General features: G+C 41.6%; 2 protein-coding genes across 2 annotated transcripts in view; both read right to left on the bottom strand.

Moving 5' to 3' along the window:
• Positions 1-8,175, bottom strand: part of nalf1a (NALCN channel auxiliary factor 1a) — a 50,877-nt gene extending 42,702 nt beyond the window's left edge. Inside the window, exon 1 of the mRNA XM_063467078.1 lies at positions 7,250-8,175. Coding sequence (XP_063323148.1) covers positions 7,250-7,936 — 687 coding nt within the window. The 5' untranslated portion in view covers positions 7,937-8,175. The remainder of the gene's footprint in view (positions 1-7,249) is intronic.
• A 3,265-nt stretch (positions 8,176-11,440) lies between these two features.
• lig4 (ligase IV, DNA, ATP-dependent) lies at positions 11,441-19,460 on the bottom strand. Its single transcript, XM_063467356.1, has 3 exons — positions 19,362-19,460; positions 15,544-17,614; positions 11,441-14,242 (listed from the first exon to the last, which is right to left on the bottom strand). The coding sequence occupies exons 2-3, from the start codon at positions 17,604-17,606 to the stop codon at positions 13,573-13,575; spliced, it is 2,733 nt and encodes a 910-aa protein (XP_063323426.1). The 5' UTR covers positions 17,607-17,614; positions 19,362-19,460; the 3' UTR covers positions 11,441-13,572.
• Between the last annotated feature and the right edge of the window lie 1,314 nt (positions 19,461-20,774).

Genomic DNA, 20,774 nt, shown 5'->3' with positions numbered 1-20,774 from the left:
AGAGGTTATACACACACAATACGGTAATATTATGTTGAAATACAGTACGTATCACTCCACGAGTTCCCGACTACGGTAGCATTAATGCTCCAACAATCCATCAAGTGGTGCGGCTTTGTAGCTTATGAAAGTCGTACTAAAACATTTTTGAAAGATTTTTACCACATAAAATTGATTCGGGGTCAGTAAACACAACCAGAATTACATAAATAAGGCACTCGGGATTATAAGGGGCACTTTTGATTTTTAAGAAAATCAAAGGATTGATTTTAAGTGTGCCTTATTTTCCGAAAAACACGGTAATAACGACGGCCCGCTAGCATGCTCTACCAAAAATAGTGCTTTGTTGTGTATCTGACGGAAGTAAGCCAAACCAGTTCCACACCACTGAAGTTGCACCATTTTGACAAACCAATTCTGGTTCATCTGTTTCATTCAACGATCCGCTTCCGCCCTTCTCATTCTCCGTCGCCGCCATGCTTTTTCCGCCATGTGCGTATGAAAACAAAGGCACTGGCGCATGCGCGTTTTACCCATATTCGATATTTTCATTTTCTTATCATTGCCCAACATTATTACCGTGAACGGTATGATATGGTCCAGCCGTATTTGATTAAACAAACAACCTAATTGGCCATAACAGGTGAAGCCAGAACCCGAAATATCTCTAATCCATGAAAGATATTTGGAGCTTCTGAGCCTCTAAAGCAATGCCAATACAGAAGTGTTGCTAACCTGCAATCTTTTTAAAAGATCAAAAGTAAGAATGATGGCTGAAGATGAAATTCCTCAATCTGAACAAAAGCAAAACACAAACTTGGAGGAAACACTTTTAGCCGATTACTGTCATCCGGTTGCAAGGAACCTTGTTGTGATTTTTGACAGTGTGATAAACAGATTAGCTCTCTTGTTAAGATCAGCTTCTTTCAACTAATGCATGAATTATGCTTTAACTGGAAACTGTGCTGTAATTGTGACATAACGGGAAACTCTTTTTAACCCCACGCTGTAAACTTCCAAATAACCTCGCGTGCACTTCCTGAGAAAGACGTCGATTTCCTGCAGAAGTCTATATCAAGTTCAGGCTCCTCAGTGAGGTTACCTTTACCTACGTCACGCCACATGATTTTGAGAGAATAATCCAGTCATTATCACCTCCAAGCAGCAGCTCACCTATACTGGCCTCCTTCCTCTGGCTTCCAGTCCATTTCAGTATCCAGTTTAAAATTTTATTGCTTGTTTTTAAGGATCTCAGTAGTTTGGCGCTCCCTCACTTAACAGAACTTTTGAAGGCGTACAATCCTGCAGGAGCACTGAGGTCTGTGCTCTTTCTAGATGCAGGCTTGAAAGCAGAGGCGAGAGAGCCTTTTCAGTGGTGGCTCCTAATCTTTGGAACAACTTATCTTTTCACATAAGAGCTGTCAAGTCTCTTAATCGTTTTAAAACACTTTTAAAAACCTATTTGTTCTCGCTTGCTTTCGGGTCTAGTTGAGCAGATTACTCTGGCTCTTCTTATGCAAACTGTTTTATTTACTTATTTTGTTTGACTTACAGTGTATCTTTATGGTTGCTTTGATGACTGTCATATATATATATATATATATATATATATATATATATATATATATATATATATATATATATATATATAGTGTATATTCTGTATAGCTTTTACAGCACTTTGCTCAATTGAGATCATTTAAAATATGCCCCAGAAATGAACTTTCTTGAGAATTCCTCTGGTTTCAATAAGAAGTCTAGTTTTATAGAGATCTATGGTTACAATGAGTCTCTGGCTCCCTCAAACTGTGACCTCAGTAAAGATTTTTCTGACGAGTTCACAGAGTCAATCTCTAGTTTCAACTCTTACTGAACATAGCATGATGTTCTTTTTTAAATAATGTCCAGAATCGAGTTGCAAGGAGGCTGGAGTGTGTCCCAGCACCGGTAGCGAAGGAGACAGGGTACACCCTGGACAGGTCGCCAGTCTCACAGGGCTAACACAGAGACAGACAACCGGTCTTCTCATTTTCCCAGCTTTTACAAAACTTACTGAACACCACTTTAAAAACAAGGCTCATAGCAAACCGTGAGTTTTGTGCACCTGCTTCCAGAGTAGGAAACACCCTAATTAATGTGACCCCTTGCCTTTGTTAGCTAACAGTCATTTTCCAGTCAAATGCTTTCTGGAGCGCTTCACTGTTTCCTGTAAAAGTCTGAGTGAGTCTGACATTTTGGTTCACGCTCGAGATGAAAAAAAAAAGAAAAAAACAAAAGCTGGAAAATACCGCTGGTCAGTGCATCTGCCCCGGTTTGTATGTTCCAAGCCCGCCCTGCTGTCAGGATGAATGGTGGGTTTTCACAGAGTCCGATGATGGAGGATCCCATTGTGAGGAACAGCACACTTGCCGTGTCTGCTGTGTGATGTTTCACCTCAGGCGAGAGGAATCAAAGCACCACCTGCGGACCACTGGAGACACTCCTGCACAACAAACGCAACTCTCCATGTCAAATATCCTCGCTCGAAATGTCAGAGACTGTCCTCTAGCAAACGCCTGCTGTACCTGTCTGCACTGTTAACCGTGCACCAGACAGTGATTCAGGCCTCTGTTTGTTTAATGTTTTCACACTTTTCCGTCTGAGCGGGCACACAAGTTGAACCGCTAGGTTTCTCCGAGGCAGGTAGCCATTAACTCAACAAGAGCTCGATATTATCCTTTGAGTCATGCTTCTCTTTCCGTACCATACGGAGGACTCGGGCAACCCTATAATCTAGAAGGTGACAGAGAAGGGTCATTGTTAAAGAAATTAGCAGCTTGACTAAATGACTGTTTTCCCTTCAAATGCCAAGAGGTGAGTGTGAAGAATGGGCCTGAAGACTGGCAGTGGCTAAAACATGAAATCATGAGCAGGGCTTGAGTTCAGCAGGGGAGAAGAAAGAATGTCAGACATGGCGGCTGGAGTAAAACGCACAGCCGTCTCACACTTATGGCAGGAAACTTCAATATTCCAGAAAGATCAGCTGTTTATTTTCCTTTACACTATGACTCTACATTCTTATTTTCTCCAGATATCATTTAGTCCAACTCGTGGACCTAACAACCTCCTTAACACTCGTATTATCAATGACACCCACAGCCTGGCTGATGAAGCAAATATGGCAGACTAGTCAACTAGCCTTTATACTCAGATATGATTTTGCTAGTGACATACAGTGAGTCTGCTGTAACTTATCTACACTGCACAAATCTGGTGATGGTTGGTTAGTAACATTAAACTCATAAAGTAATGTGAAAATGGACAGCCAAGATGCCAGATCAGCCCTGGGTGTTTGGATAAAACAGCTAGCTTTGTCCACTCAAGACAGTATTTTTCCATGTGAGCAAGCACACTAGCTTTAGCTAACATTAGTCTGAAAAAAACAGCACTGAGTCGGTTCTGAGCTGAGAGAAAAAAAAAATTCTATATGAATGAAAAACACTGCTGATGTTGCTGTTGGCTTAGCCGCGTTTAGCCGGTTAGGTCAAACCGGTTTTGGTAGATAAAACTGGCTTTCTTTTAGCTAATATTAGATCACTAGGGATAATCCTGGCAACTAATCTTTTACTTGAAAAAATCAATTAGGCTAAACGACTAGTCTTACACTAAGAAACATTCAGATATAAAGTTCAATTTGAGAATAATTTAATGTCAAAAACTGTTTAAACAATGGCATTTGAAACCATTAATATATGACTTCTTCAATATTGAACTATGCGACGTAACTGGCCCATTATGAGCGTTGTACATAATACTCCAAACAGACAGGGAAGAAGAAAAACACATAAAATAAGCTGATGTTAAATATGATATGAAAAGATATTACTGCAAAAGATGCTCGTGTATTACTGAAATATTTTTTGAAAAAAACAAAAAGTCAGGAGGCAACAGCCTCAGCTGGCTCCTTTCAATGTGGAGGACTACTCTGCTCTAATCTGAGCATCTCCCGATTGACTGAACTCCTCACCCTATCGCTGAGGGAGAGCCCATCCACCCTTCGGAAAAAGCTCATTTTCACCGCTTGTATCTGTGATCTCTAATACTGTTGACAAAAAGATCCATTCATGGTGTTTCTTAAATTCAGTGCTCTATCTGGTGGCAGCTGGCTGCATAACATTTAGGACTGGGCATCAATTCAAATGTTAACAATTAGATTTAACGACTAGTACGTCCGGTCCCGACTACTGACAACAGCAACCATTAGTCGTTTAGTCAACTAGTTCTGCACATCCCTGTAGCTAACATTAGCTTGACTGCTAACACAGACTTGATACCCAACTTAGCAACTGATACTGTCAGTAGCACTTTGAAGCCAATTGTTGGCGCTGCGAGTCAGCCATTTGTCACTCAGGTTAGTGGACTCTTTCTACGCTACTATTAGCTAGTAATGCTCACTGTTGATGCTCGCATCAACAAAGAGGCAGTGCAGCAGGGCACTTAGTAATGAGCATAAGTTTTGCATCCTTTGGATGTTCGACCTGAGTCCTTTGTAGAAAAGTCACTCCACTGGCTGTTAAGAGTCAAGAAAAGTATAATTTTACATAACTAAGTTATTACCCATGTGTGAATGGTTAAATTTTCACACACTGTAAAATTTTCAATGTACCCTGGTACATTGAAAATTTACCTAACATACATACAGAAATAGAAATAGTGGTTACAATTACTCCTAAAAGTGGTGGGAATGCAGACAGATTACTGTTAAAAAGAAGAGCATTTTGGATTCATACACTAGAAATTGAAGAATTGAAGAATGAATGTTGAGCTGCTTCCTGTAGCCTATTATAATAACCGCCTACTGGGATTTCCATTTTATGGATGCCCCTTTCACTGATTAAATTTGATGCCATTCAATTTAAACATTGTGCATTTTGCTCACTTGTATAGACTCGGTTGGCTGCACAGGGTCAGAATGTTATTCTGTATATGATTTTGCATTTATTGTACATTTGTAAATCTATTTATACAAACTGCTCAAATATATTTTAATGAACAGCTTCGTACTGTTTTTTTTTATGCACGTTTGCTATTGTTCCCCTTATTGTAAGTATTGTAAGAGTTTTAACTGCAGATGATGAAACCTGACTTTTTTTTTCCTGGATCACATTCCAGTGTTGTTAACCTCGAGATGCTTGTTGTCACACAATTGTGTGTAGCCTTTGTTGATCCTCACGTGCACTAAAAATGCATAAATTTTGTCCAGCTAAAAATACTAAGCAGAACAATAAATCCATTCGGTTTGTTCTTATATTGTCAAAAACTAGCCTCTGATACAGGCTTTGAGACTTGGAATTGATCTCTGTGCTACTTGTATCTTTTATCCAAAAAACACCCAAGGTGTCTTTAAGTGTCTTGCTCAGCAAAAAAAATCTATCAGATGCATTTTTTGTATGTATTTTTGTAGCTAATCCAAATATGTATCGAGATCCCACAAATACTCCAAATATAAAGAGACTTGTAACAGCAGACTGAATATGGAGCCTGGCTTTAAACACTGACAGCAAAACTGTCAAGAAAGAAAATAAATCCTGATCCACTGTTGTGCAGGAGATAAATTCAAGAGCAGCTGCCTCCAACGCCTTTCTGCACTCAAAGAATCAGAGTGTTTATATGCAACAATATGCATTATTGTACCTAAAAAAGGCTGCTGTCTTTACCAGCATTAAGACATTCAATAGAACAGAGATATAAAGAAGAAAGTGAATCATAGTTTGCTGACTGCAAATGCACACAAAAGGGATTTGGTTTGCCTTTTCACGTTTCCTTCCCCTAGATCCTAGCTACTTTTTCCAAACTAGGCCCCGCTCCTGTGCATGCCACACATCGGGTTTGTATAAGCAGGCAGATGGCCTGGTTAGATTTTTCACTTGACGCCTGTGCTTGTGTCTCTGCCGCTGGTTGGGTGAATGGAGGCCATCTGGGATTGGCCAGGGCTTCTGTGAATGGAGCCGGGGAGCGCCATTCAGCACTGTGGACAGCTCCATGGTGCTGAACCGACTGACTGTCAGAGGCAGCTCTTAACCGGGCACCCATTACAGCCCACATTAACCTTGCAGTGCTCTGTCAGGACATGGTAAACGATCAAACAGTGGAGCCAACGCGAGGCCGTTTGCTTGTGTGTGTGTGTGTGTGTGTGTGTGTGTGTGTGTGTGTGTGTGTGTGTGCGGATATGGAGATAAGCAAACAGCAGCGGGAAGGAGACTTCCGGCACATTAGGCAGGGAAACCACCTCTTGACTGTAATGAAACACTCTTGATATGGAGTGGGGCAGTGGTGGTGAACACCTGGCAGACTGCAGCAACACACAAACACACACACAGGGATCCTAGAGTTGTTTGCATAAGGTGCCTGCCTCATTCCTGATCATTAAACTGTTAGAAGGCCATAAAACTGGAGTGTCAACCATGCGGCACAGTGGCCAAAACAGGCCCGAGGAAGGGTCTGATCTGGCCCTGCTTGATGGCTGGTACATAATTACTCCAATTTTTTGGTCAAATGAGCCGCTAAACATGCTGGCAGCATCTGGAAATTTAAAGCACTTCTAGACTTCAAGTAGTAAAATACTGCTGTGTAGTTCCAAAGACTTATGCGATTTTGATTTCAACTGATTAACAGAACAGACAAAGACAACCTGGGCTGTTAGAAAACGCAGGACTCATTAAATGTGCCTTTCCTGGGGGGGAGCCAGTAGGGAGACCAGAAGACAATGATCAGCAGCGGACTGAGCCACCTGCTCAACCAGGTGAGCTACAAGGGCACCTGTACATTTAAAGAGCAGACACATTTCTTTGGGGGGGGGGGGTTAAATTGGACCACTGCATTAAATTATCCAGTGGTCTTACTTAACCATATGCGTTCTCCGGTATTATGAAGTGCACAAGCTTGTAAAAGGGAGGACTGTGGGGATGGGGCGCACACACACGAGTAAGGCCTCCATCTGCACATTAGCATGGGGCCTAAACACGATGAGGAGATGAATGAACATGAGGCCCGGAGCCGGGAGTCTCCTTGAATCTGTCATCCGTCTCCATGGCGACAAGAGGAGGAGGAGGAGGAGGACCACAAAACTGGCATCTATCCGGGCCCAAATCAACAGATGGCCACCACCACATCACCCCCCTCTCCCCAACACCCTCCCACCCCATCCCTTTTGTTTGTTTGTTTGTTCCTCTCTTTTCTTGCAGGTTTTATTTGTTTGTTTGCAGCCTACCTTGCACTGCTCCATGCACGTCCTCACCGAATATGCCCCCGGCTCGTATTTTTGAGTGAGGAGCTCAAAGTCCTCGTATTTCTCCTGGGCGTGCTGGTCGTAGCGCTGGTACGCCTGGACGCACAGACTGCAGCGGTTCGCGTCGCCGTCGCCGAGCGCGTCGAGGCTGCAGTTCAAATTGTCCGGACTCGTCGAGCCGTACAACAAATCCAGCAGGGAGTAGGAGTTACAAAAGGAAAGGTACAAATTGCTCATATTTACAGCCCGCGTCCCCTCTCTGTCGGAAAGGCCCCTGCACAACTCGTCGGCATCCAAGAAAGTAAAGCAGTCGTTAGATAAACTATCCCGGTGGCAAGTTTCGAGCCGCCACAAATGTTTGGTAGAGTTTCCTATAAAAATATCATCTGGGTTTCCTCTGAGGCTGCTGTGTGCTGAGTATGTCTGAGGTGACAAAGGGTGGGTGGATGCGAACTTGTCCCGGGTCCGGGCCAGCGTGGCCTCGGCGCAGAACCACAGGTGATCAGAGAGGAGGATGGTTAAGAACAAGAGGGATGCCAAGGACAGTCGCCATCTCTGCGCCCTCTCTGAGTCGGTGAATGGCTTTTGGTTGTCGCGGGGGGGCTCTAGCCAGATTTGGAAGCCGTCGTCATCTTCTTGCTGCCAACACGTCCCAGCACCCCTGGTCATATTTTGGGAACCGGCCGACTCCACCGTGGGGGCTCCTCTGCCGCAACAGTCATTGACGTCGGGTCCGCTTCGCGTTTTCCTCCCCTCAAGTGTCGGGCGGTGGGTTGTCCCGGCTTGCCTTTGCTATCAGCGGTAATTCCCATTAAAAGGAGCGTGGGTCGGGTGGGAAATCAAACGCTGGCGACCACGGGCCGCATCCTCCATGGCTGACCGGTGAAGCCGCTGTCCTCCCGCCCGCCCGCCCCGAGCTCTCCTCCGCGCCGCGCCGCTCCGCTCCTCTGCGTAGCCTCGACTCCGTTTTTAGAAACACTTCCCGACGCGTTTACGTTTCCCCCGGCCTCGGTCGTGCAGGGACAAAGGCGCTATCCTCTTCCAACATGGCGAAGCTGTATGCCTTTGTGTCGGCGGATGGGCCTACAGCCTGTGACAGACCTCTTTTTTCTTTTTCAAGCCCTCACCATCCTCAGCTCGCTGCCGTTGTCAAGTTGCCGCCATGTTCGCTAAGAGATGCTGTGTGTTTGCTGGAAGCTGGGTGAAGGCGGCGACGATAACGGGCGGCATTTCCGGTCACGCCGCTCAAAATAAAGGCTCGTTTTAGTCGCTCCTAGTGATTCGTTTTAACAGCTTTCCCGCTTTTTAGACATTCATGGCACGCGATGCTTCCAAAATGAGGGTTTTTTGTTTTGTTTTTAAGGCTACTGAATTTTTTTAAGAAAATGTTTATAAATCAACACAATTTAAAAAAAAATCAAACAATAAATAAATTAATAAATTAAAACAAGAAATAAAGAAGTAAAATTAATTTAAAAAATAAAGTCTTCTGCCTTGGATCCGCTTTAGATTTATTCTGGAAGCCTTCAACCACACATTCATAACCTTCAGAAAATGTTAAACTACCAATACCCAACCTCTTTATTTAAATGAAATGAAGCAGGAAAAGAATGTTTCAAGCAAAATAATGAAAATAAAAAAAACACAATAATTTGAAAAATTTAGCATTATGTAACAAACCAAGGCACAATCATATTATTATTATTATCATTATTATTATTACATTACAAATACAGAATATCACATTTAAACGTTGAAACCTAGCTTGTGTTTTATTTTGTCGGTAATTTCGATTAACATCCGGTATGGTGCTACTTAATTAACGCGATTTGACCAAACATCTCCAGCTCTGACGTTATGCGCGCGCACCACAGTCGCCTCATCTCTCTGTGCAAAAGCGCATCAAGTCAAACAGACCGTGCTAAAATTTCACCAGAAATATTCGAAGTGTGACTTCAGAATTAAAGCTCTGAAATAAAACTCTTTAAAGAAAAGAATATTGCTGGGCATAAAATTCATAGAAATGTAACTAAATAAATATAAGTATAGGGACTTAGCATTTTATGTGTGAGTGTTCTGTATCAATTATAAGTCGTTCAGAAGCTTTTCTGAAAACTATTTTATTTCTTATTGGACTGGACATTTCAGACAGGTTGGTCACGTGGTTTTATCCTCTGACAAGAAACCGCTGACCTGTGTCTTAAGGCTAAACCGCCAACAAACAGCTCTAAAGCCTACTAAAACACACAGTAAACAAATAATGAAAAAAGCTAACTGAACTTGGTTGTAGCTTTTAATTCAGAATACATTAATAACTGATCTTTTTTGTCTAAACCTCTAACTTATTGATGACTTATTGGTGCTTTTGTTCTCAGTATGTTTATGCTCTACTTCGCTAGAGTAGCTTTGCATGATTAAGCGTCAAAGCAAGTGGTTCATCTATTGTCTTGTAGCTACTCTCCTGTAAGCCAACTTTCTTCTGATTGGCCAATCCTTGCAAACAGCAGGTCAGAACCATAGTTGGACTGGCCATCGGCCCACCGGGCAAATGGTGATTTTTCGTTTTTATTTTTTATTTATTTTTTGTAGTAACGGTATAAACAATTTGGATATGTGGTGAGAGGGAAACATGAAGATGAAACCAGGAGATGTCCTTACTGAATCATCAGAGCTGAACAGGTGATAGAGAAACAGGTTTACCTTTTAGGTGACATGAATGAGTTGAAGGGAAGTTATAAACTGTTTCTGAGAGACAAATAACACCAGGATCCTTTTCTGTGTAGCTGACAGCTGGTAACTGTGCAGGGGCGGGTCTAGCAAAGTTTTGCCAGGGGGGCAGGTAGGGCATTAACAGGGAGAGGAGGGCACAAAGAAATACTTTTCTTTCTTATTCTCATTTAAAATGTCTCGCTTTTATTAAATAATTATCTGAATCTTACAACCAAAGTTTTTATCTGACGTAAAATGTATAGAAATCATACATATACCAACAAGACAGTGTACATGACTGTCACAACAGCGTTTGTTTTCATTCAAAGGCTTTATGGCCTTTCCTATAATATTCCTGGTGGGCCGGTCTCTAGTCAAAATGCCCAGGCCGATTTTTTGTCCCAGTCCAGCCCTGGTCAGAACAGCAAACCATCTGTGCTCAGAGCTGTAGCTGTATGTGTGCTTGACCTGACCATATTAGGGATCCGCTTTTTATGACATCATACGCATGTGTCTACATTTTTGTTTCTTCTTAATCAAACCACACATTACTCTGCGCTCTATAGTTTGTATTTACCCAAACCTATTTTGGCTGCTCCCTTATTCACAAGGATTCGCCAGTGCACATTTGATTGGGCAGACTTTTACACTGGATGCCTTGTCCAGACACCCCGCTCCCCAAGGCATCTGTGTCTCCTAATTTACCTACTAGCAGTCAAATGCCATCCTTAGGAAGCACCAACCAGAGCTTGATTTACTGCCGTGTTTGGCTGTTACTTTCACTGAGGGCAGGCCGTACTAATTGCAGACTCATACAAACCCTCCCTGCAGCCGTGAACCTGTGTTTGGTCTTATTACTAGCTCATTTACTTCCCCTGAGTGCGTGCAGTACTGGTGGTCCAGGAGTTGCTTCCAAACCATTTGTCTTCTGCTTCTGTCCTGGGTGCTGCTGCTGGTAGCAGCTCTCCAAAAGCTGCAGCCAGCCTAATGAGAGCATTTATCCCATTAGGGACATCATATTTCAGCAATGCTGGATTTACAGCAGATGTTTGCATCTCCAGATCGTCGGGACTGATAATCTGCTCCTGTGAGTCCTTTTAGGGGACCAACGGCGGCACTTCGTACTCACAAAACTGCACAGGAAAAAGAGCTGGTTGAGTACCTCTAATTAAAGCCTGTCACTCAAACGCTCACTCGGCATCACCTGGAAATAGTGCAGAGTGGGCGTTGGGTTACAGAGTGCACATTGAAGCACATAATATTTTTTTTAACTACTAATGAAGACAGTTTTTATCTATTATTTTGACAAATTTGGCAGAAGACTTTGCTGAAAAAACATGCCTTAATCTTTATCAATATCTTAAGCATAGAATTTTAATTGCAAAACTATGCAACAACTCTACAGGGAATCTAACAACGTGTTAACAACAGGCCATTATTCACAGTATATGATTAGGAAGAGGTGTCTCATCACTTATACTTTAAAAATGTATTCATGCGGCATTTACACATAACAAAGCCCAGGGCGCCACAGGCAGCTGCCTGCACCTTAGAGATGATGCTAATGAAGGTTAGAACATATCAAAGACTCCCAAGACTCATCAGTGACATTTTTGAAGGCAGGAAAACATGGCCACATCTTTGTTGGAGGGCCTTGAGCTGAGCCAATTTTAACGTGCCCCCCGTGTGGTCCCTTGTTGAAGAGCTGAGGCAAAGGCCATCACTTCACACAGATGTTGTCTTTAAGAAAATTATTAACAAATTGTATTTCAAACCCCTTCAGGATTATTTATTAGAGTCGTACTTCATACATAATGACAAAGACACAAGAGCACAAAAAAACAGGAGCAGTTCAAGACATTTTTCTTACATTAAAGGACACCACGTGAAATTGTCTTCACTTGTCATGAACACGCAACGACCTCCACGTGAAGGCCACGTGAAAGTGCCAAAAACTACAGTTCCTCTAAAGCCACTTGGGACTTGTTCCAAAAGCAAATCAATCCCAAAGATGAATATAGCTACTGTGATGCCTCAACATTAGCATCTGGCTATCACTTTTGTGGAGCCAGAAGTTACTGTACTTGGACAAAAGGAAGAAGTTTTCAGCTAATGGTAGCAGGCTTAGTTAACCGGCTGTATTCACAAACACACAAGTAGCAGGCTAATAAAACCGAAGCACAAACTTTGATCGTTTGTACCACAGAGCAGGTTGTATTACCTGTCACATCTTTCTATTACAAAGGGCACAGACAGTAACACGCAAACACAAGTCCAATTAATGAAAGTGAGACGGCAGCAGATGGCTTGTATCTGGACACCTCTCATTCAAGTATCCAAATGGATTGATTATATTAAATTTATATTAAAAAAAATTTGTACTAGGCTGTGGTAATTCTGTAAAGTTGGGCATTTTAACATGGGCGTCAGTGTGGACTGACTCACTTTTGGAGCCAGCGTCAAATGGCCATTAGAGGAACACTTTCACTCCAGCTTAATCTTTAAACCCTGGATGTTGCCTCTTGGTAACTCGCCATAAACTTCAATGCTAAAATTTATAACTCTACACTATTAAAAATCATGCTTCTAGCCTGGCGCACAAAGTGTTTGGGTCTCTATGGATACTCTTTCCCTCTATGACAACTGAACAGGAGGTAAATGTTTCAGTAACTCACCAGTCTGGATATGGGTAAGATGTGACACATATAGCTATAGCCAAAAATTTCATTCATTTATGTAACTGAAAGAATCCTGCTGCTGGTTCCTTTTGGAGCATATTTATTATCTGGAAAATAATGTGGCTTGCTGTGAACTTTAGATACCAATGAGTAAAAATCACAGTGGCCATGCACATCTTTCATTTACAGTCTATGATCATGTTGAGTGTCTTCTTAGGCTCTGGAGGGAAGGCTCCAAACTTAACTGGCTAAACAACCTCAGATTTGATGTTTTCCCAATGGGTTTGGAGAAAATGGATATTTAGAGGCTAAGGTCGAGCAAATCAAATACACTGTGGAATCATGGGAAACACGAGTCAGTTTTTCCAGGTTCAATTTGAACCATTATTTTCTTAATCTCTCTCTCACAAGTCCGTCAGCTTAACTAAAGTGAAACATGAAACCACTGGAGCGCCCCTTCACAATGGACAGATTATTATGGCAGAGCATTCCCTTGCTGCTGCTCTCTAATGTGGATCATTCACCGAAATTACTGTCAGAATTAAACCTTCCATTTCTGGTTAATTGGCAAATCTCCTTTCTGCTGCAGAAACAGTTTTAATAACTGCTTGGCTAAAAATCTGAAAGAAGGAAGGACCGACCCCCATCCCCATTCCCCCAAAAAGCATCTGAACCCTTCATAATGATTCTGAGTTTGAAAATTGAAAAACCAGTCAGCAGCCTATTCATTTAAAATTAATAATAAGCTGTCTCGATAAGAACACAAAAGACAAAACTCACAGAAACTGAAAACCCTGAGAATTAGCGTCGTTGGAGTTTTCATGCTGTAGGTTTTATTAAAGAGTTTATTCCTAATCGTATTAGGAACAAATTAAAAATGCTGAGTGTCCATTTAAATGTATTTCACTAAGAGCCTCTTCAAGCCAGATATTCAGTGTCATTCATCACATGCCCTGCTTTGATTGAATCAGTCACCCATGTCTCTTTTACTATCTTAAACTTCCTCCTAAAGCAGCGCCTCAGAGTTCTCAAATCCAGAAGTCTTGTTTCCTCTGCAATAATAACATGTGAAACGCCTTCCTCCAGCTCTTCCACCACTTTTCCTCCATGGTAACAAAACTCCAATGCCCTGGTGTCCAGGCAGGTGGCAGGTATGGCACTTTTAGGGTCTCCTATGTCCGCAAATCTGTCCATATATGCTGTGAACGGTCTGAACATGCTGGTTGGAAGGTCATCCCAGCCGTAGCGTTCCTCCACCTGCGTGACATTCACCTCGTTTGATGCGTCTGCGGTGCTGATCCTATTGAACACTTCCCGCAGCTGCTGCTCGTCTGTGTCAACAAAGTAGCTGTCACCATAGTTGTCGTACTCCTTGGCAAAGTGCTCCCTGGTGGAAGGCGACATGTGGATCATGTGGCGGGGTTGCCATGGAACCACCTCCTTCTGGTCCAGGCACTCCAGCAGCCAGGTGGCCCAAACTATGTCATGCTGGTTGGATGAAATCAGGTTCTTCACGCGCATGTTCTCCACACCGGCAACCACGCAGTAGGTGTCCCGTCCAGGGTTCTGAACTACAAAACCTCCACACCTAAAGTGGGAATTACATAAGAAATTATTAATTATTAGACACTCAGTCATGACCACCACCTGAAGTTTCTTCCTGTTAAAAAGGAGTTTTTCCTTACCAGTTTTACCAATCGCTTGCTCACAGGGGGTCGTCTGAGAGTTGGGGTTTTCTCACTATTCTCTGTATTTTAGGGTCTTTGGCTTCCAAATTAACCCTTTCATGCATGAATTATGACAACCTCAATCAGGATTTTTTTCTTAAGTACTTTTATTCATCTTTAGGCATGAAAAAAAGATTTCTGAACTTCATTTTTTTTTAAACATGTACTTTTCAAAGAGTTTTTTACATGTCCACTTAGGTGGACAAAATCACCTTTGGAGTGACACATCAGTGTCCAATGTGGTGGTTTATGTGCAAGTATACCATCAACACTGATACAAATACAAGAAAACAGCCTTTGAATAGCTGTCCACTGTAGTGACCCCTATGCGTGAAAGGGTTAAAGTGCCTTGAGGTGATTATTGTTGTGATATAGCGCTATATAAAGAGAACAGAACTAGATTGAGACTTTCCTCCAACAGCTGGATAGACTCCAACTCTTGGAATCCAGTGGATAATGAAAGTCCTTGTCCTGTTGTTGCCTCTCTAACCAAACTTAAAACACATGGAAAGCTAGTGCTGCTATGCTATAGCTTACCATGGCTGTAGAGCAGAACAAATAATATTGTTTCCAGCTATAGTCCAAGATAGTCGAATTGGAGTCCTCTAACTGGTTCAGAACCTTTTGGAATTACAATTCATTTAAGAAAGCGAGGAAGTGCCTCCTGAATGCCAGTGCCACTTGCACCGCCACAGTTCCACTTATCCAGATGTTGTTTACTCAAACATAAACACAGAAAAAGTGATCATAATAACAAAAGTTGAAACAGAAGTTCCCTGTTTCTTCACAGGGCTTGGCTAACACACCCTTAAAGTCCCTACTGTTAGCTAAAGCAGTGAAGCTGTATCTCTGCCAGGGCTGTCACATGTTTACATTTATTAAAAGTTTCTCCATTTACATTTTCTTACAATGTGTCTTCATCCTGTAGACACATTATAAAATGTATTTATTAACAACTTTATTAAGTGAGAACTCAACCACGATATCAGCGTATTACTTTAAGATAGAATTGACTTAATCATAAAAATTTCATTCCTTAAAATACTAAATACGTAAGAAAAATGTTGGCTGCCCAAAATTTCTAATTCAGTCACAATTTTTTCTTTAACTAAAATACCAAACTAACATTTAATTTACTAGAAAAAAAAAAAACTTGTGTTACCTGGCCACACCCTTTTCCAGTTCAGACTTGGGATGATCTTCGGTGCCATTCAGGATGCAGAACTCCACGTCCTCAAACATATCTGTTTCCTTGGTCACCCCGGAAAGGTCCTGGGGCTTAAAGTGGTCAATGACGCCGATCACTTTCTTGGGTTTGACTGGCAGCTTGCGCTTCTTCTTTTGCGGTTCATCGTTGTCAATGTGAAGGTGCCGAGAGGCGAGTTTCCCAGACGCCTTGCTGCGGAACTGATCCAGCTCTGCCAGTGTCATGCACTGGTGCCATTCTTTGTCATCTCGAATCTTCTCAATCCTGGGGAAGCGCAGAGTACAGTTGGTTTTATACATGTCGCTTCCGACTATCTCAGCCGCCTTAACCTGGATGATAACGGAGTTGCAGGGTTCAATGTAGACTTCCGGTTTCTCTGTTCCACACAGGATGGATGCTGGTGGGTTGTTTTTCCGGTAGACCTTCCAGTGTTTGGTGAGCTTTAAACCAAGGTCATACAATTCTTTCATGGTGTAGCCGGAGCCAATGCGGCAAAGGGTATGGAAAACTGAAGGTTTCTCGCCAGGCTCTGGAGCTTCGGCCACAGCACATAAGAAATGGGACATCATGCCACCCCTTCTCCCTTTTCCCCAGTAGCCACCAACAATCAGCAGGTCAAGCTCATCCATCAAGCCATCCACATATTCTGGTTTTATCTTCAGCCAGCCTTCCCCTCGCTTGTCAGGTTTGTAGATGGATAAAGGATCCTTCACCATGATCCCCTCTTCTCTGCTGTCAATAGCATCATTGAGAGCATTCACCACCTCCTGCATGGTTCTGGCTTCAGCCTTTGGCACCAGATGCAGCCTTCCCTTGGCTGGAGTGAAAATGGTCTGAAGAATCTCATGTCGCTTCTTGAGAGTTTCTTTGCCTAGCTTCTGATCATTTATTAAAAGCACGTCAAACACACAGAAGCATGTCTGCAACTCGGAGTCATCCATCAGCCTCTTGATGTCAAATTTGCTCCCTTTCTGCATGAAGGTGTCTGCTGCCGGGTTGTATGCCATCATTTCACCATCAAGAATGCAGTTCACCACATTGCTTTTAAAAACATTGTGGATATAAGGCGTCAGTGATCCTTCCAACGGGGATCCTCCAAACTGCTGCGTGTACTCAAAAGCATTTCGGCTGAAGTACTTGTACACATCCCCGTCTTTGTGCAGCTGAATGCGCTCTCCATCCAGCTTTGTCTCAATGTAAAAAGTGCTGTTTCCCATCTGTTTCTCCACGTTGCGGATGTTAGCCACAGCTGCCAGCATAGGTTTGAAAGCAGAAAAAAGTCCAATAGAGACTTCACTTAAGGACACGGCTGGATTGTGTAACTGCTGGCACACCTTGTTCAAGTCTGTGTTGACGTTGTAGAGCTCAGCAGCATCTGGGTGGAAAACTTGGAGAACGGTTTCTTTGCTGATCCCGAGCTTCATGTCCTTCAGAATCATTCTAATGAGCCACTTTTGCTCAAGAGCTGAGCTCTGGGTGATGAGGTGCAGCAGACTCTTTTTGACAAGATCTTTCTGCTTGGTGGCATTGCTGGTGGCTACTGAATCCAGGAAGTCGTTGACTTCTTTAATACTGAGATTTCCTTGGCTGGTGCATCGTTTCTTCAGCACAAAATACGCCATGCCAGCAAAGTCTCCAGCTTCTCCTTGGGACGTGGTCGGAGCACGGTAATTCAACAGCTTATTAGCCTCAGGGCCATTCTTTGGGAGGCCTAATACATCAATGTAGAGTTTAGCCAGCATGCTCTCTTTAATGCCATATGCCATTCGCTCTCGTTCAAAAGGCGGGACTATGAGGCGCATGGCAGGATAGAAAGAGTCTGTAGTTTTGGAGTTGTCTTTGTGGAGGGCAGAATGAAATTCCCGCCATTTCTCAATGAAGTACCCAAGGATCTTGGATTTCTCTGGACGGAGTTTGGACTTTTGAATTTTTTCTAATGTGGTACACAAGTGAAGGAAAGGAACCTGAGAAGCAACAGATAACTGACTGGAAGCATCAGTTTTGGAAGTGCTGTCCATGGTGAAATCTGTAAGACCAGTTAAAAGAAAGAAAAGGTCTGCTCAGTTTAGCCCTTCCTTGAATTCCTCTATTTACCAGCATTTAACAAATTAAATGAGTCATTTGAGAAATTAGTTCTTCAACAACAACAACAACAACAACAAAAAAACAGATTCTTTTAATAATACAACTTTAAAAGAGGGAATTAAATCTGGTACCACATGTGAGGACTTAATGCGTTCCCCATTTTGTGTGAAGCTGAATATATATTTTTAGACATTCAGACAAAACAAGATGAAGCCAAGACTTGACATGCTCAAGAGCGCAACAATCCAGTATCCAGACTAGATGTCGACACGTCCAACACACACACACAAAAAAATAGACACTGAATGACAGTGATAATGAGCTAAACTGTTCCATTTCATCCTGTGGTATTCCGTGTTTACTACACCACTCGTCATTAAAGTAAAAGATCAAGAGTTAAAAGATCTTTTGCACTTGCTATGATAACATGTTTAGACTTTGATAGCATCACAGAATTCTTGGCTGCACATCCATGATGGGGCTGATGACTATGAAGGCAATTTGAGTAGTTGGAGATGATGCATTCAGCATTCAGAAGATTGATACATTGTGGTCATAAAGGGATGGACATGGTCAGTGATAACACTCAGATAAGCTGTGGAGTTTAAACAATGGGGCCTAAAGTGTGCCATGAAAATATCCCCTACATTATTACACCATCACCACCAGCTTGAACCACTGGTACAAGGCAGGATGAATTCATGACTTCACCAAATTCTAACCCTACCATGCTTGGTTTCAATTCCAGCAGGTCACCTTGACCATGAGTGCATGCCTAAATGCACTTGCTAACATGTGATAAAAAAATGATTGCACATCTTTTCATCACAGTGAGAAATAGTGTGTTAATGTGATAGCGGTATTAACTGGTACTTGAAATCAGCAAATATATAAAGCCAAGGTATAAGGACTTAAAAAGTTGGATAAAAGCATGAATATAAAAACGCAATACACTGCTGAAATAAAATCAACACATTTGTAATAATAATGATAATAATATTACTACTACTAATAATAATTTGTTCTCTCTCACTTTCAGTAGAACAACTTGTTTTTGTAGGTTTTTTTTTTTAGCTCAACTACAAAATAAAACTTAATTCAGAAATAAGAAATCAACTTAAACCACTGCTAAATACTTGTGGGTAAAAAGAAATTTTAAAATGACTTAACTGCTACTGTAAGTTTACAGCTGCACAATCGCTGATTATTGTTCCACACAGATCAAACATGCTCTGACATGTCTCACACTGACTATAAACTCGTTAAGCAGCAGACACTCCTACATAACCGGAAAACTGTCTTTACCCTACCTTGTAAGTATTTAGTTAATAATAGTTATATATACACTGAGAACTTGATGTCTGGTACAATAAAGAAAAGCCTTTTAAAGTGTTTGAAAAAAGAGGCAATTCCGCTTACGTTTCAAAATAAAAGTACTGTTGTCGTTTCACATTTGTGTTCGTCCGGGCATGTCTGCTCACAATGAGTTCAAGACCCTTACTGATAAAAGCTAAAACAGATACGAGTCATTTTGTGTTTTAATTATCCGAGTGAAATATTCCGTTCACACAAAGCTAAACGTGAACTAAGCGCAGCAAACACTCTGCTAAAGTAATGCCGGTTCCGTTTGAGAGAGTAACGACACATATTAGCAAAAAATAGTGAAAAATAAAAGGTTAAAGATTTACCGTGTTTGCTTATATCCTCAAAAACGGCAGTAAAAGACTGATTTTCCTCACCACAAATACATGTTTACGCTTCCTCGAACTTTAGGTGGGGAGCTTCAAGGAAACCCTTCCCATAGAAACCGAAATGGAAACTTGGTTCCTAGAGACAATGTTTCCTTCCTTTCAAAGAATTGTGAAAAATAATTACAAATTTGCTAAAAATCCACAGGTTTGGCATTCAAACAGGACAGGAAGTGCATCAAAGGTTTGTTCTCTTGGTAGTGCAAGAAACTGAGAGACGTGAATTATTTTTGAAAAGGTGAAACGCCATGTCAATAATAAGACGTATTCATTCATCAAACCGGCTTTTGTCGAAAAGTGCCTCCGTCCAGTATTTAATGTCATTGCTGTTCAGACACTTTATTCATGGGGTGAAAAGCTGTGTTTGTGCATACGTGACGAGCCTAACAACGCGTGAAAAACAGAGTTCAGAACAGAAGGGGTAGTCCTCCTGGCTTTTATTTGGATTGGTAGTCATTTCTACTCTTTATCTTTGTTTTGATTCTTTATTGTGCTTTGTTATCTAATGTATGTATGTATTTATTTGTTTAATTATTATTATTATTATTATTTGACCTGGTCTGTGGTTTTTCTTCACTGATAATTCTTCCTCAGTTCAGTTTTATTTTTTTATATTGGGCTCAGCGGTGATTTGTTTCTTGTTTGTGATTGCAGATTAACGTCTGCTTTAAAAACACAAGCAAAAAATATGATTTTTGTCCTATATTTTAATGCTCATTACTCTGTGAAGACAGCTTCTGGGACAATGCTTGAGTACACAACAAATTTGGCTAAAGAGACAAAGGATATAGTATCATATGATGTTGTATTGTAAAAATAAAATAAAATAAAGCTAAAATCATTTTTCTATATTTGAACAGCAGGTTTTGGTTAAATCCAGTGAATGCACCATATATACCACACAGGATAACCCTTCCCCCATTGCAATTAAAGATTAAATTAAATTAAAGGGTCTTTGTTTGACTCATTTGATCAAGAAGTTGGTTTAAACCTTAAACACATGAATAGTTTCAGTATTAGGAATGCTTTTTTCATAACTACAGGGCCGCTTATAACATTTGTTGCTATCTTAGTTAATGTGATTATCAAACTGTGGACATGTTCTTATTTTTATTTGACATAAACATAATACTCCTGTAAATTTCCCTCGATATCATTTTCTTTTTCCTGTATTCACCAGCAGAGGGCAGCAATGAGACGCTGCAGTGCTGATGGAGGTACAGGTGGAGGTTGTTTACTACTCTGATCTTGGGGCAGCTGAGTCCGAAGCAAAAGTAAAAGGTAATCATCCATTCATACTTACTGGTAACCATAAGGCCATTCTCCTCACTATAGAGTTTGTGTAATCACTGA

This window comes from Pelmatolapia mariae, linkage group LG23, assembly GCF_036321145.2.
Source record: "Pelmatolapia mariae isolate MD_Pm_ZW linkage group LG23, Pm_UMD_F_2, whole genome shotgun sequence".
Taxonomy (NCBI): Eukaryota; Metazoa; Chordata; class Actinopteri; order Cichliformes; family Cichlidae; genus Pelmatolapia; species Pelmatolapia mariae.
This window is presented reverse-complemented; position numbering and strand designations above follow the sequence as displayed.

Coding starts and splice junctions, on each gene's coding strand:
- lig4 (XM_063467356.1), bottom strand. CDS start 17,606: ATGGACAGCACTTCCAAAACTGATGCTTCCAGTCAGTTATCTGTTGCT. Junction 14,243..15,543: donor CTGGAAAAGGGTGTGGCCAG/GTAACACAAGTT, acceptor TTCCCACTTTAG/GTGTGGAGGTTTTGTAGTTC.